General features: G+C 45.3%; 1 protein-coding gene across 1 annotated transcript in view; it reads right to left on the reverse strand.

Annotated features, from left to right (window-relative positions):
- Positions 1–585: 585 nt before the first annotated feature.
- Positions 586–25,291, reverse strand: part of TMEM260 (transmembrane protein 260) — a 33,898-nt gene continuing 9,192 nt past the window's right edge. Inside the window, exons 4-16 of the mRNA XM_069018568.1 lie at positions 15,584–15,761; positions 13,548–13,661; positions 11,124–11,303; positions 8,783–8,823; positions 8,339–8,422; positions 7,851–7,968; positions 7,426–7,601; positions 6,064–6,235; positions 4,628–4,776; positions 3,602–3,778; positions 2,814–2,867; positions 2,332–2,422; positions 586–1,232 (exon numbers count right to left, since the gene is read on the reverse strand). Of these exons, the coding sequence (XP_068874669.1) occupies positions 960–1,232; positions 2,332–2,422; positions 2,814–2,867; positions 3,602–3,778; positions 4,628–4,776; positions 6,064–6,235; positions 7,426–7,601; positions 7,851–7,968; positions 8,339–8,422; positions 8,783–8,823; positions 11,124–11,303; positions 13,548–13,661; positions 15,584–15,761 (1,807 nt within the window). The 3' untranslated portion in view covers positions 586–959. The remainder of the gene's footprint in view (positions 1,233–2,331; positions 2,423–2,813; positions 2,868–3,601; positions 3,779–4,627; positions 4,777–6,063; positions 6,236–7,425; positions 7,602–7,850; positions 7,969–8,338; positions 8,423–8,782; positions 8,824–11,123; positions 11,304–13,547; positions 13,662–15,583; positions 15,762–25,291) is intronic.

The raw sequence follows: 25,291 nt of genomic DNA on the forward strand, positions 1-25,291 counted from the left end.
GAAAGCAGCCATCCCTGCAAAGCAAGGGAGGCAGAAAAAAAAGGGTTGGTCTCTATCCATTCCATTCCAGCAGGACATCCTCTTCTTCCAGTACCTAAATGGGCTACAGAGAGCTGGAGAGAGAGACTCTTTACACAGGCATGGAGTGGCAGGACAAGGGGGGAAGGCTTCAAAGTGAAGGAGGGCAGGGTTAGATGGGATATTAGGAAGAAATTCTTCCCTGGGAGGGTGGGGAGGCCCTGGCACAGGTTGCCCAGAGAAGCTGTGGCTGCCCCTGGATTCCTGGAAGTGTCCAAGGCCAGGTTGGCTGGGGCTTGGAGCAACCTGGGATAGTGGAAGGTGTCCCTGCCTGTGGCAGGGGGTGGAATGAGATTGGATTTAAGGTCCCTTCCAACCCAAACCATTCTGGGATTCTGTGATTATGATTCTGCAGTGCCCTTGGGCACAGGCACAGCCAGGTCCCAGAGCACATCCAAAACGGTGAAGGACCAGGCTCCTGGGAGGGCACCCTCCTACAGCTTGTCCTGCAGGAAACCCACCACAAAAACACACAGACACAGCACAGCTAATGAAAAATAGCTTTAGGAAACCTCTTGGCTCAGCAACAGAGGAAACAACTAAATGCTAAAGACATTTAGAATGATGACATATAGAATGGATGCTATCTATATTCATATATAAAAAAAAGATATTCACAGTACAACAAGCTCATAGTTTTCTTGCAAAAGAAAACTCTTTTTTGAAACACACTATTTTATTTAGTGATGAGCTTCTCCCCCCCAAAAAAGTTCATTTGACAACAGCAATCAAAGACCAAACACCACTACGTCCCTGCAGAGACAATCACACTTGATTTCCTCTCTGCTGCCATTTCTGCCACCTTTTAAAACCATTCTCACGTCGCCAAGGACTAACTCCGATTTTAAGCCTCGACTTCAACATTTCAGCAGCACCGGGCGCTACCCAGCTCCCCGCCTCAGCTCTGCCTTCCTTCTCCTCAGCCCCTGCAGCTCTTCCCTGAGGTGCTGCACAGCCTGCAGGATGTCCTGGCGCTGGGGATCATCCTCTGCTTTCTCTGTGTAGAGCAGGAAATGTTTCACCGTTTCGGAGAGCAGCGTTTCGGGATCCGCGTCCCCCCGGCGCAGGCGCAGCATCCTCTCGCAGGCGATGGCGTAGTTTTTGTGCCAGTTCACCGGGTGATTGGGATGGGAGTTGACAATTTCTTTGTATGACTGTTAAAGGAACAAAAAGAAAAGGAAAAAAAAAAAAAAAAAGAAGGAGGGGGCAGCAAATTAATTGAATGAAGGGGGAGCAACAGCTTTAACCAGTGCTTCAAAACTGCCCGGAAAGAAACAGATGCTATTTAGATGTCCAAGTGCAGAGCCGGAGTATTTCTGTAATTCACTCTGTGTTTGCCATTCAGCAGCATGAATCAGAAATCCAAGGGGGGCTGAAACGTTTCCCTTCCAACAGCAGCTGTTTGTTTAGAAACATTACAGATGATGGTGATAACCCCACGGCACATTATGTGCTTCCCCCGGAGAGGTGTTACACCAAGCTGGGGGAAAAAAGAGATTTAACTGTCGCGCCTGCTAGACATTTACTCAATATTTCAGGAGATCAGGACGTCTTCCACAGGACTTAAGCAGTCTGTTGACTTGAGTGGGAATATTCATAAGCTCAACAGCAGGCATGTGCCTGGGAACTTTGCAGAACAGCAAAAATCCCAGCAAAACGGGCAAGAATGAAGGAAACTATTTGTTGATTCTCTGCTGGAGTATGAAATACTGCTCCTCTCTGCTGACACACACTGATCACTTCGTGCATCTGTTGGCATCTCAGGCAGTCCAGTATTTCCAGAGATACCTACACCAGCTTATGGGTGTTATTCTTTGGTGTGAAATGCAGCAGAATTAATTTGCAGTGAGAAGACTGTCGGATTTTACACTTGCTGGCTCAGACGCACGACTGTGTAATGACAGAGGGGACAAGTGCATAGAGGGGACTTCAGGACAAGCAATCTCTTGGCATGGGTTTGGAGCCCAGCACAGACAACATAATTATAGCAAAAGCAGGGTGTTGACTGGTTTGCTTTTGGCATCCTCCGTGACCGAGGGGGCAAGTAGGAATGGATAAAATCCCTGAACAAATCTCTTTGAATCGGCTACGCTCCCAGTTTGGATAAACAAGGGGAATGCAGATTACAGGGCCTGTATGGAAACACTGTATTTCCATGGACTCCAGAAATTTAAAAGAAAAGGGGGGAAAAAAACAAACAAACCCCACGATGGAGGCTGCAGGGAGCATTCCTAACCCAAATCCAGGACTTACAGTGTATGCAAATGTGTAAAGTTGTGATTTCATTTCTGCAGTCACACTGGCTGTTTCTGCAAGGTCAAAGATGAAGAAAGCTGTTTTCATCCTAGGAAAACAAGAAAAACTTCCATGTGGTAACTGCTTAATGCAACCAGCTCACATCAATAGATCCACATGTGGGACAACACACAGGATCTCCATTTCAGCCACCAGTGATACGAATTTCTCTCCATAATATATTTTCTCACCTTACAACCCAACTCCCTTTGAGAGACTTTGAGCAGAACCTTTTGGGGAACAAAACAGCCACTTTCCTGAAGGCTTTGCTGGAGGCCTTGCACGCTTCATCTCATCCTGCCAGCCTTTTCCTTCTAAAGGTTGGCACATGTAGACCCAATAAGGCCATGGCCCATCAAGCTGCCTGCTTTGGTGTGTGTTTCCACACCAGTGAGCTGGCAGTGCCCACTGGCTGTTGGAAGAGAGCAAAGGAAAATTACCTGGCTTGCCACATCTCCTCGTTGGCCACAGCTTCCCAGGAAGAGGGACTGAAACTAAATGGGAATGGAAATAAAATTCAGCCATCAGATCCACCTTGCTGGGTTTCACCCACCACAACCCTTCCAACCCAGGCAGTTACAGACCTCCCAGGCAGAAGAAAACCTGGCATGAAGCCTGTGGCTCTGACAGCAGGGAATTCAGCTGATCCTATGTCATTTAAAAAACTTTATTCCTCTCTCTCCATAGAAGGAGCCTCTGGTATATCAGATGTTTCACAGCATCCCAGTTCTCAAAGCCAGAGATGTTTTTTGCCATTGCAGGTCAATCTATGACATTTAGACCTATGGATGTTTCAATAATTTTAGCTCCTGATCAAGTTTTAAGGTCAGAATTGGACCTAATACTTGACTAGAGATGTCCTTGCTATTTTTTACACTATTAAAAATCATGGATCATGGAATGGTTTGGGTTGAAAGGGAGCTTAAAGACCATCAAATTTTAACTCCCTGCCATGGACAGGGACACCTTCCACTACCCCAGGTTGCTCCAAGCCCCATCCAGCCTGGCCTGGAACCCTGCCAGGGATCCAGGGGCAGCCATAGCTCCTCTGGGCCGTGCCTGTGTCTCACCACCCTCACAGGGAAGAATTTCTTCCTGCTGTCTATCCAGAACACAAAACATTGAGATTATGGCTCTTGTTTAATTCCTCTAACCCTGCAGCAGGTGTGGCAATGCTGCTGGCAGGAAATGATGAGCAGGAAGGAGCAGAGGCTCCTCTGCCTCGTACCTGCCATAGTCTTCAGTCCAGTTATAGAGATTCCTTGTGAGACGAATCCACTCTCCTGGGTCAAACACAGCTCCAGAAGGAACCAACTTTTCACATGTACCCCAGGGCCAGAGCGAGTGGCTCCTTCTCCAGGTCGAGTCCCCTTCATGAAGACCTATGCAGACAAACACTTCCTTACTGCCAAAAAAACCAACAGAGAGAGCAATGGTGAAGCCACCCCAGAGACCACGGGCCACCCCGTGTCCCTGAGCAAACCAAACCACACACAGCACACTGTGCAGCAAACACACCCATCCAGCAATCTCCCATCAGCACGGGCACGTTTTGGGTCAGTCTGGAAAACAGATGAATTCCCCATCTGGCATTGCCCATCCTGTCCTGCCAGCACAGGTGGCACATCCTGTCCCCCTTCCTGGACTTCCCAAACAGGCCAGAAGCTGTAGGAGAAGGCCATTTCTCCCCACTGGCACCTGGCTCTGCTCCTGTGCCTCCCCACCCTCGCAGGGCTCACCCCAGCTAGTCTAAATGCAGATGCTATTCTTATTCATGTGAGTATCTAATCCTTTCTCCACTCTTACTAAGCTATTTTTATATGATGATTATTCCTGGAATACATTCATTCTATGCTAATCAGTTGGCCACAATGTTCACAAAGGAGAAGCAGCAGCAATTTGCTCTCCAACCATCGTCGTTCTGAGTACACGGGAACGTTCCTTTTCTCTGTGATGAACTGTACCATCAACAACAAAAAATCATCAGTAAAAACTCTGCAGATCACCTTTTTTCCCCCTCCTTCCTGAAAAACCAAACCAACCTCAAAACAAGAGGCAATATTATATCCAGATGGAGTTACTTCTGCAGAGGTATTTTGCTTTAATTGCAAAAATAATCTCGCCACCGGGGAGGAAGTCAGTGGAGAAAATTGGTCTTTTGGATGCAGTACCAAGCTGTTCCATAAAAAATTTCAGGAGTAAAAAAAGGGTCAGAGATTTTAGGAAAGCTGTTACATATGAAAGGAATGCTTACTGTTTATTTACTTTGAGGAAACGATGGAGATTAAAGGCAAGTGTCCCGTCGGGTAATACTCCTTCCACAGGATTCCACCGGTTCCCGGGAAAATAAACACCAGGCAAATGCTTGGCCAGCTTGGGTAAATACCATTCGTAAGTCATCATCTAGAATAAAAGATATTATCACCATGAAGACAAGAATCAGAAGATTTACATCCAGAAGAAATGGTTTCTGCAGGAGTAATAACCATTTGCTCCAGGAAGTCACCCCCCAGGTCAGCAGTGACACGAGGTCACAGCACCAGACTGGGTCACCATGGTCAGCCCACACCACCAGACTGGGTCACCATGGTCAAATCAAACCACCAGACTGGGTCACCAGTGCCTTCTGATCAGAGGCACATGGTTCTCACTCCAACAACAAAACAGCCACTGCTGGTAAGACCCACAACAGGGATCTGGTTTGGTTAAACACAAGGAATTGGGTTTGGGGTTTGCCAACACGTCACAGACTGATGCTGTACCATGCCATAAATCAAGTCCCTCTGGATGGGAGAGAATTTGCTGAAAGTCCTTGCAAGGAGTTTCAAAGATAAACCAAGACTTTTCCTTGAGTTTCAATGCTGCCAGATAGTTGTTTATTAAGTCTTATCAGAGGAACAGAGCCACTAGCATGACCCAGGTACAGCATAGAGCACAGAAAAGCAGGAGTGAGGCCTCTCTATCAAGATTTACACAGCCTTTTAAAGATATTTTAACCAATAGTTACTGAAAATGTACATTATTTTCACTTTCCTACCAATTATTCAGTAACACGGCTAGGAAATGCGGAATTTTCTATCCAATCATTCCAAACTACTTTTACTGCAGAACATGGAGTAGTAGAAGAAGAAGAAGGTTTAGAGAACAACAACAATCCTCCATTGTGATATTTTTTACTCTTATCTATTTACTACAAAGAGAAGCCCAAAACCTCTAAATTTTTCACCCTGTGACAATCTTACACAGCAGTCTATCACCTAATTCACACCACTGTATTTTCTAGTTGTTGTCTGACTGTTGGTAATTTTTTCCAAGGTTTGAGGCTAAAACAGTGTTGTTCAGGGGGGTAAGAACCCTTAAAAACAGGCAGAGAAATATTCTCGGCACTCTGGGCTCCTACAACAGACTCTTGTTGCAAAGCCAAGTGTGGCAGTGGAAGTGTGGGTGACCCATCCTGTAACTTTTTCTTCTCTTTTCCCATTTCTCAGTGAAAAAGGAACATGCACACCACACTCCATCCCAGGGCTACCCACAAGCCTTAAAAAAAAAAAAAAAATAAATCAGTTTTATTTATTTCCACATCACCAGTTTTATTGGACAGAGAGACCCTCTCAAGGAGATCAAGGAACAACTGAACTTTTGCTGCCCATGTTTAAATCTGCCTTTCTAAATAGCACTTTCTGAACATACCTCCTGGTCCACTAAGGTGATATCTGGCCTCATCCCCTCACAATAATGAAGGTAACGAAGAGCATTCCCAGGCAAGTCTCCTCTCAGCAGGATCACTGCCCCCGTTGGCATAGAGGACAGCAGGTTCCTTGCAAACTTATCAACAACGTAGTTGTTGCTCTGATCACAGGTGCTGAAGAGAACAGATGAAAAACAGAATCTTAAAACCAGGTATTTGCATGGCTTTGCCGAATTTCAGAACAATTTTATGCACTGGGGATCCACAGGGGAAATCTACCCCGGTCAGGTTGAAAACATCACAGAATCCCAGAAAGGTTTGGGTTGGAAGGGACTTTAAAGAACATCTCATTCCAACCCCCTGCCATGGGCAGGGACACTGTCCCAGGTTGCTCCAAGCCTCATCCAACCTGGCCTGGAACTTCCAGGGATGGAGAGTGTCAACAACTTAATCACTACAACAACTTAGTATCCCCATTTCCAGAGAAAGTGAGATACAGAAACAAAGCATTTAGAGCACAGGACCTCAGAAAGCAGCACCAGATCCATAAACCACAACAGTTTTGCCAAAACACACACTCACTGCACACCTTCACCTTAATTCTGGTTTCTTCTTGGGCTAAATCTACATACTTACTGGTACAATGATGGCTCTGCAGAGCATTTGAAATCCTCCTCATCCTTTAATGTTTCAATTAAGATTGAAAAAGCCAAGTTTTTGTAGTATCAGGCAGAAGCAGATTTACATCAACTGAGACTGGATCCTTTTCATTACAGTTATGTGCACGTACTCCAGGTACGGACTCGGGTGACACTCCAGGACAGGAGCTATGAGTGGCTCACCTATGGACAAGCCTTTGGAAAAGGTGTGCCAAGAAAAGGATTCCTGAGGATGAAATCTACACTTCCTTGGTCAACCTCTACCTGAGCATCCCTACAAGTACACTGATTCCTGTCCAAGTGACTGCACGTGGTTTTATGGGATAGGGAAGCCCCAAACTACAGATTTAACTCCTCAGAAAAAAAAAATAGAAAAAACCTCAGGGCCCAAGGTAACATGAAGGAAAGCAAGGGCCAAATGAATTCTGCAAACCTCCTTAGGAGATAAAGCACAGATTTACAAGGGTTCTTTATTAGAAGTTTACGTAGCTACAGAGCTTTTTTCCTTCAACCTACATGACACCCCCTGGAGTTACAGCCTGGAGCTGGTGACTCTGAGGGACATCAAACCAGGGAGTCCTGCAGGCTGTGACCAGGCAAGCTTAGGTGGGGTGTGGAAAGTGCCTTTCCCACTCCCAGACAAGGACAGAAACCCCAGGAGCACCCCAACCCACCCTGTGAGGCAGCACCAAGGGAATTTCTCACCTGTAATTTGCCCAAAGTTGAGAAGCAACAAGGGCAAGAGCAGGAAGCCACTCCAGCCAGGGCAGCAGCCGGATGCCCTCCAGCACAGTGCTCCTTCCAAAGCTGGCCAGTGTGGCCAGCCCCAGCCCTGCCAGCACGGCCACCACAGCACTGCTCTGCAGCCAGAACCGCTCCACCTAGGAGAGAGCATCCCAGAACTGGGGTTGGGTTGGAAGGGACCCTAAAGATCATCCCATTCCACCCCATATTTCCCACCTTCCACCATCCCAGTTGTTCCAAGCTCCATCCAAACTGGCCTTGGAGCTGTATTTTGGCACCTTCTGCAGCTTCAAGACAACTGCCTGCTCCTGGTCAGATGGTTTTAAGGTTTTGAATGTTTCTCTCAAAAATTAACATGCCAGAGCAACTTTCGGAGTGCAACTTACCACGCCTAGAAACAAAGGCTTTGTAACATCCAAATTTGCTCTCCAAGCAAAGAAAAGGGAATAAAGGCAGAGCATTCCAGTGAAGAGCCAGATCACAGCTGATTTCTGCTGCTTTGACCTATAAAAAAAAAGATGTATCACTCCTGAGACATGATGAAAAATGAAGCAAAAATTTTATGTGCTTGAACTCCTTGCATACCTAAATGCATTTAACACAGGGAGCTGATGAGCCTTTCTTTACCCTCACCACCATGAAACTTCTGTTTTAAAAGCACAAAACCATCAGGATTTCAGGAGTTTTAAGCTTGCCATCTACCAAGCCACAGGGTTAACCAGGAGTAAGGGATATTTTGCTCTTAATAATAGATGACCACAGCCAATTGCTGCAATTTCTGCAGCAGCAAGCAGAAGGCAAAGCAAGCTGCCCATGCAGGCAGTAAGAGAAATGTGCAAAAAATGCAGATTGAAGCAAATATTGTCCAACTTACGGCAGTGCTGTGCTCACACAGGCCACGAGTGCCAGGGCAAGGACAGGAAGGGAGAGCTCTGACTTCATCTGTGCCAGCTGGAAACTGTGGAGAAATTAAAGTGTGGATGTGTTACCCCCAAATCACCCCCTGCACTCAATTAAACTATCAGGAGTAACAGGGAACAAGCACAACAGAACATATTCCCATTCTGCTGGGATTAAGTCTACCAGAAATGGGGACGAGGGTGGGTTACATGGCAGAATTTTGAAGGAAAGATCACTGGGGAGGGGGATCCAGAGTTTTTCCATCAGTGGGGAAGACAGAGGGCATGAATGCTGTCCCTGTGCTGGACACACACGGCCCCAGCTCAGGACAGGATGAGGAAAGGCAGGATAGGAGCCCAAAGGACAGCAGCAGCAACAGGTTTCTCTCCATGAAAGGCACAGCCCAGGTGTTACTCACAGCAGCATCTCTCTCATACTGGATCCTGTCTCAGACTTGGCCTGAAATATAAACAAAGGACACCCATGAGAAACCCACACACTGATTGGGTACCACTGGGGCAAGGGAAGCCTTCTCATTTTCTGTCTGCAAGCAAGGCAGCAACCTCACTCAAACCTTCACTGCAGGATGTTCTCCCACATTCCTGTTTTATGGGATGCCACTGAAGGATTTACCCCCTGGATAAATATTTTTCTAAGGTGCTGACAACTCATTACCCTGTGATTAGAGCATGTCATCTGGTTTAATAATGATCTCTGCTATATCATGGAATCATTAGGGTTGGAAAATCCCTCTAAGATCACCAAGTCCAACCATTAACCCATCACTAACCCATGGCCCCAAGTGCCACATCCACACATCTTCTAAATCCCTCCAGGGATGGTGATTCCACCACTGCCCTGGACAGCCTATTCCAATGCCTGACCATTCTTTCTGTGATTTTTTTTTTCCTAATATCCAATGTAAACCTCTCCTGGCACAACCTGAGGCCATGTCCTCTATCTTCATGGCAGAATTATTTTCTGGGATATCTCCCCAGAGCCTAAGACGAGCTCAATTCCTCCTTGATTACCAGACTTGCCCCTGTCTCCTCTGCCCTGGCAAATGCAGAGCTATGAGATTTACATGAGATACATGAGAATTCTTATTGCAGTGATCTGCAATCCATAGCACAAGTCTGGAAAAAAAAGACATGCTGTGTGGAGGTGAGGAATTACCTTCACTGCTGCTTGTTGGACAAGTGGTGGCTACCAGAGAAAAGGTAAGGTAAACGGGTTCAGGAGGTCTGGAAGGAGTATTTAATCTCAATAAAAATGGAATAGTTCATTGCATTCAGGATTTGATTAAAAAAATAAGTATCAGAGGATGCAGAGCCAGCTCAGAGCTCCTGAAGCCCCACCTTGCTGGCAGCTGATGGCCCCAGACACATCCTTTGCAGAAATGACATTTCTGATCTATGGCTTATAGGTAGAACCCTCTCCAAAATATTTCCCGGGCTTTTTTTTGACCCTGCCTGCCCTTAAAACAGAGCTATGGGATGCAAGGGCTGTCTGTCCATCCAGCAGTGCTCTGGCATTATCCCAACTGGCACCAGGACCAAATGCTAGGATTTTGCTGTATTTATTGCTCCTGCTTCAGACAAGTTCATCCTAAATGTGATTTGTGGTGTAGGATTACACGCAGTCCATCCCTAAGCCTCCTGAACACCAACTTGAATTCATCACATTTGATGGAGAGAGGAGTTAAGGGATTTGCATGCCTTGGTATTGCTCTGCCCAGTGGAGGCTGATTCTCAGGAGACAGCTGGGAACAGGACACCAGGGGAAGTCACACAAGTCCTTCAGAGGGTGGACCTGATCTCTGTAGGAGTTTTTGGACAGATTCAGTGGCAGCAGCAGGAATTATCATGTCTTTTGACACACATCCTACAGCCACACAGCTCTCAGAGAAGGGTGGAATGGCACAGTGACAGTGATGCTGTGTCACACAGGCTGCATGTGAGGGGTAATTTCTGAGGATGTGGGGCTCCAGGACCCCAAGGAGTGACAGAACATGTACACCACACCTTTTTATCGTTTTCCTCCCAGTGGTGTGATTTCCCAGCCCTCTGCCCTGAAATCTTTGAAGCAGGACAGAAACTGGGTTGATGGGCTGGTGATTTCCTCAGGTGGCCAGAGCCCAACATCCATGTCAGGGCTGGAGGAGGCAGCAAGCTCAGCAAGCAACCATGGATACTTCCCTCCCTTGGCAAGAGCAGAGACCTCAATAACTCAGATCAGAGGCTCCTGAGAACCTTCAAACCAACCATTCACTTAAATTCAACATTAATAAGTTCAGAGGAATAATTTAGAACCCTCAAACCAACCACTCAATCAACATTAGTAAGTTAAAGGGGAATAGCTTTTAAATGAAAACTGCGTGTGATCTCTTTAAATGTCTGAATTAAAAATAGAAAAATAAGACAATATTAATCTCAAAAACACCACAAAATTGATGTCACCAACTTCCTCTAGCACAGTTTGCTATCTGGGCTCCTACACACATAAGACACCCACACAGCTCCCAGGAAATAATAGGGCTCATCCCATAAAGAAAAGAGAATTATCTCTTTGCTTTCCGAGCCACGTGATCCACTCCCAGAAAACCTGACAGGTCAGGAGGTCAAAATCAGAAATAAATGCTTAAAAAAAATGAAACATTTTCAATTTCCTTCCCCGCAAGCCCTTAATCATCACAAACAGAACATTTCTGCTGTTGCATAAGTGGAAAGAAAGTAATTTAGGCAATGACCCTTGTTTACCAGATTGAATGTCCCATATTCTTCCCTCAGAAAGTGGGTCAAAAATCCTTGAAAAGTCGTCTGGTCTCCCCATGTCCAGCGGGCTCGATTGAGGTAGGACGAAGCCGGCAGATAGAGATAAGGCAGCAAACCAGCCAAGAAGCATAAACCCAACTTCAGCAAATGGCCTGGGGACAATTCCTGCACCAAAAATATGTCATATTGCATAACAATGTTTATTTTAGTTTAATCACGCTGGAACTTCAAGAACAGATAAAGAAAAAACATCAAATATATTTACACAGAGCTGATCTCTCAATTTATAGTAAGTCCCTACAAAATGCTATGTTAAACCTTACGATTTTGTGGATTACTAGGAAACTGCATCAAACTGATCTCCTTTGCATGGCAGGGTGAAATTTAAGTGAAGCAAATAATATTAGCTAGGACTCATGAGTATCATACTCATTGCATCTTTCACATTTAAATCATGGCATGACATGCATAGATGGCTGAAGCACTGCAAGGCTGAGATAACCCACTTTGCAGCGATTAAGAGTTGGCTGGTTTTCCATCTGGCAAAAAAAAAAACCCCACATAAATGCTGCTCTAGTACAACTACACACATCACCACCATCATCAGGAGTCAGTTTTGCCATTTACTTGATCGTGATTACGCTGGCTAAATTGGATAGGCCAACTTTTGGGGTGGGATTTTCAAGACTGCCTAAGGGGTCAGGGAGACAAGACTTTCAAAGGGACTTCTGTGCCTAACTCCTTTAAGTGCTTTGGAAAATCCCACCCTAGAATATTGCACGCTTGCTTTGTCGTTAGCCACTGCCCTGTCAATCAAAGCACTTCCTCAGCATTTGGGGTTACTGGGAGTGATGATCTATGGAGCAGAGAAAGGAGCCTGATAATGGTGGTGGTCAGAGCTCCTTCAGAAGAAAGATGGCTCGTTTGTACTTTAAAAGGGCAGTTTTCCATCAATTACCCATCTTATTCAGTGGTTTCCTGCAGCAGGCACTACTGGGCTGTTGAAAGTATTTCCCAGGATTATTATATTGGCACAGCATTGCCCTTGCTGGAAATCACAGAGGTCTCTCTGGACCTCCCTGCTTAAAAAAAAATAAAATTCTGTTTAAAGGACACAAATATATTGCAGAAATGAGTCTTGATTGTGTTCATGGAAATATATGGCCAGAAAGGGGGTTGTTCGGGATGATGAACAGATTTTGGATCAAGCTTGTCTGAGTTGCAACACATCTCTTGCAGCTCATGTGCTTCACCCAGGCTTAGTTATGTCCTGTGCCACAGCTGAGAACCACACAGGATTTATCAGGAAAAGGGTGGAAAAATACAGGCAGGACTGGCCTGGCAGCAACCTGGCCAAGTGTCACCTTCACAGGGACAAAAAAGAGAGGGGAGAGTGATGGAGGCTTCCCAGAGCCACCTGCAAAATCATCAGAGCATCTGCATCGCTGAGATTGCTGCTGTTTTCTGCTCAAAGTAGAATTCCTACAACACCTCTGCATCCAGCCTGATGCACTGACCCACAGAAGACCAGCAACAGCAGAAAAGAGCATGGCAGGGCCTCCAAAAGGCACCCAGGAGCCCCATCCAGGTGGGTACATACCACCTCCATACACCAGGCACGCAAAAATGTGTCTTTGTCTTCATTACAAGAGGTGAAAAAGGAAGGATATCTTGAGAAGGGGATGTATTGGAAGGGATCAGAGGTTTGCAGGCAGAACATGTCCTGCCATGAGTGGACGTGGCTTTTGCTGGTTACCACCAAGGAGCCAACACACAGAAACTCATCTTCAGGTGAGCTGATGGCATGAGGAAGCCAGAGTTTTTAGTTCCAAGTATTATTTTAGCTCACAGGGTTTTTGCAAGCAGCTGGGGCAGAGCACTCCTCTGCCAGGGGATGCAAGGGGGTCGCAGATCACCGGCATGAGCAAAGGCCCTAAATTGTGATCACAGAATCATAAAGGTTTGGGTTGGAAGGGAACTTAGAGATCATCCAGTTCCAACCCCAGCCATGGGCAGGGACACCTTCCACTATCCCAGGTTGCTCCAAGCCCTGTCCAACCTGGCCTGGAACACTGCCAGGGATGGGGCAGCCACAGCTTTTGTGGGAAGCCTGTGCCAGGGCCTCACCAGCCTCACAGGGAAGAATTTCTCCCTAATATCTAAATCTAACCCTGCCCTCTGTCAGTTTAAAGCCACTCCCCTGGTCCTGTCACTCCATGCCCTTGCCAAAATCCTTCTTGGAGACCCTCTTTAAATCAGGCCCCTTGAGATCAGTGGCTGTGGTGTCAGACTGTAACTCCAGTGGGTTATGGCTATCATGTACATCAGCTCAGAAGCAACACAAGTGCTGGGGGAGAAGAATTAATCACAGCCTTATGAAAACAGAGATGTGGGTCAGTAAATACATACCCTCTTTCTGAAAAGCCGTGAGAGAACCCAGGGGACAACACAGGCAACATAAAGCACTATCGTGTGCTGATTGCACAGACTGAGCCCACAGCAAAAAGCTCCCAATTTAGAGATCTGAAAGGGGAAAAAAATTAAATAAAAATTCACAATTACTATTTACAAGTTTGCAAAAATATCCAGAGATCAAAAAGATTCAGCACAGCATCCTTATAGGAGAAAGGCAAATCCACCAATGAGCACTGGTCAGTTGTAACACAGAACACGGGGTGCTTTTTTGTTAGTTACAGGGAGATTTCAACTGTTTAACAGAAAATATTCTTTAAGAAGTGTCCAGCTGAACAGCCATGCCTCCATGCATACAGAGATCCCATGTAGCATCATCACATCCTAATGATGTGAAGAGTCCAATTCCTGAACCCCAGCTCCAAAGGGGAGGCTGCCCAGCAGTTCACTCTGAATGATTTTTCAGAAATGCCCTAAAATAAAGCCATTATCCACAGAAATTTCATTTTTTATAACAGGAATTATTTTTTTCTTCTTTGTAAGGCACATGGGGCTAAAGTCAGGGCTGCACAAACTTCCTAAGCTAAGGGAATTAAATACCCCTCGTTAGTCTAAAAGCTCCAGGCTGTTCCAGTGCCCAACCACCCTCTGGGGAAGAACCTTTTCCTGATACCAAAGCTAAACCTCCCCTGCTTGTTTCATCCACTGGTGAGGGTGGTGTGTGTGAGATGCAAACACTTGCCTTGGTGTAGTGATGGGATCACCCTGTAATTTTTAATTAACTGCTCAGCATTCCACGCTGGACGCTGCCTTGCCACAGAAACACCTTCCCATAGGTTCAGAAAAGCCTTTGAGGCTTTCAGAGCTGCCCTCAAAGGGAGCAGGACTCAGAACCACTTCAGTAATTTTTTAAGTACATTGGTGAACTCCAGTATGATGTTTGTACATCTGATTTAAGAAAAGCACTGCAAGCTTGCTGTTGGCAGCCTGGCTTCTTCCAGGCGTGGGATGCCAGACATTCCAAAAACCATTGGAACAAGCTCCTTAACTGCTTCTGAAAATCTAATTTTGAAAATCCCGTTGGAAACCAGGCATGTGAAACATGGGAGAAGGTTGGAAAATGCCCAACTCCATGTCTGTGGAATTGAGGTTGTGGAGATCTTGGGACACTGCTCATTACAAAATTTTAAAAAAGATAAAAATCTAATGGTGAAAAAAGGTCTCTGTAGCCATTGACAAAACATGTTATTTGAGAACTCACGAAGCTGAGTAAACTACCACTGCAGACTCCTGAAATTCTAGCCTAGCCCGACAAAAATCCCTTTATTCACACAATTTACAGGAGTCACAGCAGGCAAGTCTGTCGGAGGAAAAGAGATCAGATGTTCGGGCAAACAAAAGTAGAAAGAACAAGACTGCTGAGCAAAAATATCATTTGGCTGCCTAGTCTGTTTATAAAGTAGCAAATACAGCATGAAATTTAAAGTCTCTGTGTTGAACAATGCTATTATTTTAGGGGCACATTTAATTTCAAAAGAAAAACTGATTGAAAATTTGCTTGTTCCCGTTTTTTGAGTAGAAACCTGGGTTTCTGATTAGACGACGTTTTCTGTAAAATAAATCTATTTATCCCAAAGAAAAATACCAGTTCTTAAAACAAAACCTTGAACACCCACAGCCTAGTTTGTGTCTTTGATGCAGAATGAACTAAAACATTTAGATGAAAATCATTTTGCTTTTCCTGCTTCCACCCTGTGGGTATTAAATAAACCCACCCCAAACCCATCCAACAGGTCCCAACTCAATCCTTAAACAAAGTGAGCAGGTTTTTTTCAGTGTTTGTCACTTCTGAACGTCCAGGTAGGTCAGGGATGGACCCCACCCAGCACAGGTGCCGAACCAAGTCCCAAAATTTGGCCTTTTTATTTAAACACAACTAAATCAGCAGGAAATGAACGGGAGATTAAACAGACAGGTGATAACCAATTTAGAAAAAAAATAAAGAGCTATTCACTTTGCTTGAGATGTTTTACCTTTGATCTCTCTTTTGCAGTGGATGCCTCCTCAAAATGAGCAGTGAGAGCCATCAGCAGCCCCACAAACAGATTGTTTAAGCTGAAAACCTCCGCCGTGATGGACCACTGCCATGTTAGACGAGAAAATGAAAACACCCCCGCAGCAAGGATTCCTCCAGCATACGAGCCAGAAAGCCTGCAAACACAGATAACATGAAATCTCCTTTTCCAACAAAAAAAAAGCTTATTTTATTGTCCTTCCTTTTTTAATTTTTTTTTTTTTTTTTAGAACATACAGTAGCAGCAGCAATGAGTGCCACCCAGCACGCTGCCAAAACATTATATGGTTAAGATCTCCCTAATAATTTCTCTGCAAAGGATTGGGAAGAGCAGAGCCTGTTTGCCAGCCACCCAACACCAGAGAATCTGCTTCTTCTCGCCATGAAAACTTCCAGGATTGAATTTGGTTCAGAAATCCTGAGGAGTGATGGCCCAGCAGGTCATGATGCACCGAGCCAGGGAGTCAAGGCTCTAATGGGATGCTCTGGAGGAGATGCCAGGGTGCAGCCTTCAATTCATCAAGGAGCTGAATTAAGAGTGGATTAGAGCTATTCAGGATGGACAGCATTAGCAGGGCTTTCCTGGGGGGTGTTTGGTGTCCTGGGGGTGGGTGGGGATTGCAGCACCCACAGTCCCAGCAGGGAGAGGTGCCCACCATGGTCAGGAGTATGGGAAATGGGTGCCAGCTCCAGCAAGAGGGAGGGAGAGGGTGAAGCACCCCCTGTTGGGATGGCTGTGAGCCCAAGAGGCTCTGTGACTCCCAGATGGGATTACAGCACACACTCCCCACAGAGCCACCTGCCCAACCCAGCTGGGTGCTGCAGCCAGCACAGGGAGCCCACGAGGTGGAACTCAGCCCAGGAAACCCATTCCACCACTCTGGCTCTCCCCACCCAGTCTCACTGGGAGCAGCTCTGCCTGTCTGGAAGCTCTCCCCTTTAGGAAGTCACCCTGAAAAGACACTGTGTAGGGCACCACAACATGCTCAATTAAGCCTTATCCAAAGACACAAATAGCTGTGGCTGTGGTCAAAGCTCCTCTCCAGAAAGTCACCACTCCACTTAAGACTCAGCTAGTCTCTACCACATACTGGGTATTTTTCTAATTCCACCCCAGACAGGCACAATTCCATTTAGTCCTGACAATTCCAGCAGATTTAAGCAAAAACTTACAAGCTACCCAACTTCTTCATCGAGCTACTCATGTGATTTCCATGTGAGATGAGGAAGCTCCTGATAGAGCACCCTCTACAAGGGTAGAGCACTCCTCTCTTTGGTTTGCCAGAGTATCTGAAGCTATCTGTAAAATAGGACTGATGGTTTTTATCTCCTTTGTGAAGTGTTTTGAGATCTGCACCTGCAGGATGTAGCCAAAGGGTGAGAAGGGTGGAGTTAACATTGGGAAAAAAGGCAACAACTCTGAGGTGTTCCAGGCCAAGCTCAGGGTGACACAGAGACTTCAGCAGCAAGACTGTGGGAAGAAATCTCAAAAAAATCAATGGAATTAGGAAAAAACCTAAAGAAAAATACCAGGAAAGGGCAGTTATAGTGTGTAACTAAAAACCAGTAGATCCCCAACACACAAATCCACTTTATAACGTTCCAATGTTTTGACTAAACCATTTAAACAGTTCAAACTTTTAGTTATAATGAAGCAACTTCATAAACTCCTTTGAAATTTATGCAGGGAAGTAAGGTAAAAAAAGTGGTGAAGCAACTTTTCCAAAAATCTTCTTCTGAAAAGCAGCATTTTAGGCAAACAACCCCATCATTCACCAACTCTCCTTGTCTTTCCCAGGAAAGACTCAAGTGTATCATGGAAGTTCAAATGAGATGAAAGAAATCCCATCCTCTTGATAAAATCAAGTCTCAAACCTGTGAGTCGAGTTTTATGAAATAAGGCTTAAGCAAAAGTCACTCAACTCAAAGCTTAAAGATTTATCCCAGCTATGTGGGACAGAAGACACCTTGCTCACCAAGCAGTGCAGGGTCAGGATCCCAAACCAAGCACAGCCCACAGACCTGTTTGTCCACAGAATCACAGAAACAATCACAGAATGGCTTAGGTTGGAAGGGACCTTAAAGATCATCCAGTTCCACCCCCTGCCATGGGCAGGGACACCTCCCCCTACCCCAGGTTGCTCCAAGCCCTGTCCAACCTGGCCTTGGACACTTCCAGGGATCCAGGGGCAGCCCCAGCTTCTCTGGGCACCCTGTGCCAGGGCCTGCCCACCCTCACAGGGAAGAATTCCCTCCCAATATCCCATCTATCCCTGCCCTCTGGCATGGGAAGCCATTCCCCCTTGTCCTGTCACTCCAAGCCCTTGTCCAAGTCTCTCTTCATCTCTCTTGGAGCCCTTTTAGGTTTTGGAAGGGGCTCTAAAGTCTCCCTGGAATCTTCTCCAGGCCAAACAACTTTCCCAGGAAAGCCAGGCTGCTGAGCCCACTTTGTGACAGTGCATCTAAGCACAACAGATGCCAAAAAACCAAATGGGAATGTGCTGCATTCTTGAAGAACATCAGGAAAACAGCTTTGGGAAGTGCAAGCTGGAGACCAGCAGGTTCTGTTACCAGTAATGGAAATGATGGATTTGTGAGTTTGCTGATTCAGAGGAAAACCCTCAAAAGTGGAAGCAATCAGAGCAGGTATCTCCAAAGGAAGATGAAGAGCACCTGGCAGAAGAAACTCAACAATCCACAGTGCAAAGCAGCACCAGCAGGACGAGTAGAAATGAATCCCATGCAATTGCCAGCATGATTTTGGGGCAAATTAAATCAATGCAGCCTGCAGCTGGGGTAACATGGTTATACAGCTCATTTTGATCAACATGAGGGTCTCCATGCTCCTCTGCCACCTTGCAGCCTCTAGGGATTCTCCAGCACAGTGACAACGTGCCACATCTCCCCTGCCTCAAAGCCAAGATGACCTTGATGGGGCTACCTGAAAACAGAGGCTAGACAAAATTAAGAGAATAAGAGCAGGTATTTATTGAAGGGCCTTTGGTAAGGTACATTTATGGGCAGACAGAGCCCTAGGCCTACACCCAAAATAGATGACAGGTCACAGGTTTTTCACACTTTTATAAGTTTGGTCCATTTGCATATCAGGGTTAATTCTCCAATTACAATTTCAGGTAGTGATGTCAATACCCCAAGTTTGTTCCCCCTTTTTAGAGGCTCAGTTTACATATTTCAGGGCTTGGGACAACAAGGTGTGCTTGAGACTCAGGCCTAGAGAAGATTCATTATGTCTAACCAGAATGGGAGAACAGTAGCTAACAGGCTATGGAGTTCTAGAGTTACACACTAAAGCAGTACAGGATCTGAACAACACAAAAGCTGAATCCTAAGGCATCAACCTCAAATGCATACCTTGTCCAAGGAGGGGCCAATAAACCTCAGGCATGGACAGCTCAGCCACCTACACCATTTTGGACCAAAGACCAACCTCAAAGTGGAAAAGACACTGGTGGGTGTTCAGTGATGCAAGGCAGAACGAGATGAGGAACACTCCAGAAAAGGCACAAAACCTGAGAGTAAAATAGAGATGGGAAAATACTGAAAAAGCAAAGGGATGGGGCAGAGCTTTGAAACTGAGGTCAAGAAGCATAAAGCCAAGAACTTTTCTCCCCATCCCTGGAAAGCGCTCCATGCCAGGTTGGATGGGGATTGGAGCAGCCTGGCCTAGTGAAAGGCATCCCTGCCAATGGCAGCAGGGGTGGAATGGGATGATCTTTAAGGTCCTTTCCAACCCAAACCAGCCTGGGATTCCATGATTCTCTAAAAAGCATGAAAAGTTTTGCAAAGGAGGGCAGTGCAATCTACAGCTGAAGATGTTGGTGATATGTTATATAAGGAAGCAGGACATTAGGGAGCCAGAAGATAACGACTGCTTTACTCACAGGCACAGAGAGAATTCTTGTGGTTAACACAGAGTATTTTGTGGAAGAAGGTTAATGCAAGAGCTAAAGGTGCATAACTCCAGCAAGAGCTCAACAACCCAGTGACCAAAGTGGAGACAGAGAGGGAACAAGACCAAGAGGCCACTTGTTGTGCAGAAGTTAAGAAGTTTTTCATGGCAAATAGGCACTTCCCTCACCAAAATCAAACACCAGGCCTGGCACTGATAATGCAAATATTTCCTGCAGTGAAGCCCTGCTGGACAAGAAGGAATCACAGAGTCTTTGGGCTCAGCCGCCCATCCTGGAGACCCACACTCTGCTATCCACACTGGCTGGAGGCTTCCCAGGCGTGCCATGGTTGGGAGGAGGAAACATTTGGGTTTTTTCCTGGAAATACCTTCAAGTTGCTTAACACTGTCTTTCCTTTTGACAGCACATCAGGACCGAAGAGCAGAGAGCAGCAGAGATTTATCCTCACTCAAATTCTACTCTGTCTTTGAACACGTTTTTCAAATAGAGTCAAGGTGCTACAAAACACAGCAAAGACACACAACAGCTGAATCCTCAACTGGCCTCACGGAAAAGCAACATCTAGGAGGGCTTTATCCCAATGATTCTGGTGAGAAGGGAGGGTAGATAGCTGCTCCCCCAAATCCAGCTTGTTTCCCCAGTCTTTGGGCCCACTATGAGAAAGAACAGCCCCAGCACACAGGAGTCAGCCCATGGAAGAAGAAAAGAATTGAAACCACGGCAAAAGTGGGAAAGTCTTCATGACCATCATCTGAAAACAGACTCAGAAGGGACAGAAAGAGTCAGCAAAGGAGAGGTCACACAGTCCTCTGTGAGAAATAGTTTCCTATGGCATCCCTAGACATAAAAGGAAAAGACTAAAAAAAAAAAAAAATTATGATTTTGTTTTCCTTTTCAAGCACACAAGTGAAAGAATGTGTGGCTGGGCCTCAGCTCCAAGGATGAAGCCAGTAGGAATTTGCCTTAATCAGAACTATCTTACCTGCAGGTTTTATTAAGGGTTTGGAGGAACATTTGGGAAAACTGAAATTAAATATTTAACCTGAGTTTTTTTGCAGTTATAGTTTTTTGCTTCTCATTTGCTGAAAATCACTAAAACACGCAAGTTTGCTAAATTTAAAATTTAGCCTTTCCTCTAAGTTTCATAAAACTTTCCTTCAGCCAAGGTTACAAGTCACATGCATTTAACAAAAAAACTCCACCAGTGTTTTTTACTTTTTATTTTGAAAATAATGGCAGATGTTTTATATTTAATAATTCCCCAAAACGTATTAAATGATCAGCATAAAGCTACACATGGATGGGAATTGGAATTTAATTAAAATGTTTTCGTTAAATGCAATCTTCAGTGCACCGGATTCATTAAGAAAAGGAAGATAATTGGAATGGTTTATATTTGAAGCTGATGTATTTAACACTGGCAACACCTATCTGTACCTAGTGAAATAAGCTGATTATTTCTACCTTCTCTTCCCTCCAAAACTTTACAGGCAGCAGATCTTAGCCTTGTATCTTTTTTTTTTTTTTTTTTTTGAGGTAGTGGAATAAGAAAAAACTCTCCTGATTTTTAAAATCCCCACTGATTAACTAATTAATGGATTTGTTTTTTTTCATTTCAGCCTCTCCCTGCACCTGCAGATGATGACTCTGATGTCAGTGGTTCCCTGTTCACTTCCACAGACTCCAGGTACATCACCAGCAACTTCTGCCTCTGCAATTCTGTGGCTTTGCAGTAGCAAAGATACATCCCTTGAATGTATTTTTATTTCAAGGCAGTGCACTAAAGAGTTAACATTTTGAATTTAAGAGGTTTTGCTTGTTAGTCAATCAATTAAAAAAAACCAACTATTTTTTTTTATGCAGGCTAAACAGAAAGGGACATAGAAGACTCAACAACCAAGCTTCCCACAGATAAATTTTAAGTGTGCACGAGCATCGGTGCTGAAATAGAAGAATTGTTTAAAAATGAAAATCCAAACACGAGTTTAGGGCTTAAGTAACAATAATTATCCCCAAAAACCCAATCCCTCTGGGTTTGCCTGCCTCTTAGCCACAAACACTCCATGACAAAAGGCGGTTTCTCTTGCTCTCAGCGCTGAAGAGCCAGCTCAGGTACTACAGGGAATAGCAAACCAGATTTTATTCTTCCTCAAGGACCTGGAGCTCAATAGCCACTTAAGCCCTGCCTGCAGCAGGAGGAGGAGGAAGGAGAGCATGGCTTGGCTCATCTCTCCTGGTTGAGTTCCACGGTCACAAGGAGTGAAGGGAAGAGAGACGGAGCAAAGAGGCAGGGCCACCATAAAATAAAACCAAACCAGTCTGGTTATAACCAACTGCTGTCCTTCGTGTCAAAAGGAACTTCAGCATCCCACAGCTTCAGCATTCCCACAGACATGTGATTTCTGGGATGGGGGTGAGCAGGCAGCACCCTCACCTCCCACCACATGCACGGAATGCCACTCCCCTCACACCCAGCCAGGGACTGCCCCCACTTCCTGACTTTTAGTTATTTTATTGGAACGCCACAATATCCAATATTGGATATTAGTTGGAGAGGGTATGGTCCAGGGTGGTTAAGGAGTGCTGAGCCAGTGAGGATTTTGGCAAAGGGGAACTGGTCCTTGCACCCTCTCACACACATCCTCCTGGACTAGAGGTGTCCAGTTAGGACACCACCTCTGAAGGATATTGTCTCTGCCCATCCCTTTGGAAATGTGGACCTGTGAAGGTCCCCAGAACATGCAAGAGGCATCTTGCACCCCATTCCTTGTGTCCTGAGGTCAACTCACTTGGATCCTCTTGATGGGAAGATCAAACTGCTCTGGGATGGCAGCAAGGACCTGAGTGGACCCACCATGGGTCTGGACACCAGGGATGGGAAGAGCCCCTCGTGACAGCTCGTCAGGGGAGCGAGGGATGAGACATCCCAACCTCAAATCTCACATGCTCCAGGATGTCCATCACCATTGGAGCAGAGCCTGCCTGCAGCTGCCCCTTCCCAAGAAAGTTGGGTATTTAAATTAAACAGCTCCATGCCAAGCTCTTCCAGAGCAGCTCAACGAGTGGAACAGCTCATGGCAGATCTATAAAATGCACACAGGGCTGCGCTGCTGTAAGAAATCTCACCCCATACTCACACTTGAGTTGTACAAACTGTGCTTCCAGCCATTACAAATGAGAACTTCTCTCCTGGTGTCTTTGCAAGTGCAAAGGGTGTATTAGTTCGACCCATTATTTGATTCACAATCCTTGGAAAATAGATACACCTTTATCCCAGGCTCCTGTAATAACCGGCGCCTGCTTCCAGCAGCCAAAAAACCCCAACCCGCAGTAGGAGCCGACTTGAGCTATTTAAATGTTTTATAAGTTGGCTTTTTTTTTTTTTTTGGTAATTGCAGAAACTTTTCCTAATCTGACATTTGTTAAAACCCCTTATTAGAAATTATGCAGCCGCAGAAAAAAAAAAAAAAAAAAAAGAAAAGAAAAAAAAAGGAAGGGGGGGGGGAAGGAAGGAGTGGAGTGAAAAAAAAAAAAAAAATAGAATAAAATATAAAATAAAATAAAAATGAGCTGGCTTCACAATTACCAAGTCAGCCCATGCAGCCCTTCGCTATTGTACAAGTGGCATAAACCCCCCGGCGGCCTATCAGCTCCCTGGCAGGCAGGGGGCTGCGCTATTCAAAGCGAGAGATACAAGCTGCAGGGCAAAAACCTGGCAGCTCCCATCTGACCCCCCAATCCCCGGCTGGTGACAGCTCCAAGCTCCATGGCAAATTAGCCCTTCTCACATTACAATTGCAGGAGACAGATTCCATTAGCGGTATCTGAAATTGAGTGGAGAGCTGCTCCGTTATCAGACTTGACTCATAAGCGCCGCTATTAATCAGAGCTATGATAGCATTTATATATTTCAAGCTATCTGCCGCCGCTGTGATATTCTGCTACAAAGGGTTGATGGGACTTAGGGAAGGGAACAATGGAGCTTTCTGGGAAAAGCAGAGTAAATCAAGAAAGTCTGTGACTTCCGCACATTCTGAAGGGATTGCGGTTTACATAAATTTTCTCCCAATTGGAGATTGAGCTCTTCCTCATCTTACACATGGGATTTAGTTGTCACTCAATGGTAACAGCTGTGAAAAGGTGAAGCGGCCCACCGCTCAGAATATTGCCTCCGCTTTTAAAGCAATTAACCCATGAACAGGAGGATACCTGGTGATATCAAAGGGATTAAGCCAGGCAGTGCATTATTAACATTTCCTTGAACTAATTCTAACTCTGACTAGCTGTCAGAAAAGACTCTTCAGTCTTCTAAAAAAAAAAGAGTTTTTTTGCCCTGCTTTCCCCCCCCCCACCCCTTTTCAAAATGAAGCAGAGTTACTGCAGCCTCGTGTGCCTACTTTAGAGCCAAATGCAAATGAACAGATTTGGCAGCATCTTCAAACAGACTGAACTCAGCGCCAGTTTATTCTGGGGACAAGTGGGAAAAAAATAAAAATTGATATGTGATCAATTAGCCAGAGGTCATGGTAGATTTTCTAAAAGCAAATTAGTACCTGAGTACATTCCTTTCTTCTCTCCCTCCTAAAACTTTCTAACTACTTCTCACTAAGCACAGCTGCTTTCCAAACCCCCAAGACGTTCCTGCTGTGCCACAGTAGAGATAATCTATGATAATCTGTAATCTGGAAAAATCCAAACATGCCCTGTAAGGAGATTCCTCCTTCCCCAAAGCCCAATTTCTTAATTTCCCACTCTGGTTGAGCGGGCAGTGGCTGTCCTCTCATCCCTCCATCTTCCCCAAACCATGTCCACAAGAAAAGGGGGTCAAACTGCTTGGGGATGAATCCTGTTCTGGCACTCGTGTACTCCAGGGACATGGAGCATTTCCTCACTCATCAGGGGCAGCAAACTTTCCCCAGCACCGGTCAGTTTTAAGGGAGCATCAGCCATGAGGTCCCTCTGGGATGGCCATGAAGGTCACCCATCCTCCTGGTCCTCCTTAGAGACCTTCCCACGAGAGCTCCAGGACACACATCCTGGGAGCCAGAAAGCTCAGTGCCATCAAGAGGGTCAGGCGCCATTTCCAAAACATCCCGAGGATTTCAAAGTGATGGAATCATTTTGATGATTTCATTATCCAACATGCCTAATTCTCCTTTTTGTTGGCGGTGGGAGAAGAGTTGGCTCTGGGTTTTATATACATCCACAGTTTGTTGCTTGGAAGGTTTATTGGGCAGGGAATACATATATGTATAAAAAAAATATGTAACATATAAAAATAGATGGATGTATAATGTATTAGTCCCAAAGTCAATATGACACCCACAACAGCAAACCAAAGAGATGTGAACTGCTTAATTTAATGCAACATCTTCACCCTTTTCCAAACCCTGTGTCCAACTCAGCCAGAATGAAACTGGCAAAAACTTCCTACAAATACTTGGATAATGACACCATCTACTCTGCTACTGCCCCTGCAATAAAACAGCTTTGTGTATTTAGAAACCCCAAAACAGCCAAACTACGAAAGGTATACACTGAAAAAAAAAATGCACTTAGAGCAGGGGAAAGCTTCCTATTTCTCTTTGCAGCAGAGAACGCAAAGAATGCATCCCCTGTGCAGAAAATGACACTTTGGCAATCATATTATAAGAAGATAATTGGTTTACTTTGTAAACTTGCTATGCTTTGCCTCCCACAGTAAAACAAATAAATAGTTGTTTAAAGAAACAATC

The sequence above is a fragment of the Aphelocoma coerulescens genome, chromosome 5, assembly GCF_041296385.1.
Source record: "Aphelocoma coerulescens isolate FSJ_1873_10779 chromosome 5, UR_Acoe_1.0, whole genome shotgun sequence".
In the NCBI taxonomy this organism is placed as follows: Eukaryota; Metazoa; Chordata; class Aves; order Passeriformes; family Corvidae; genus Aphelocoma; species Aphelocoma coerulescens.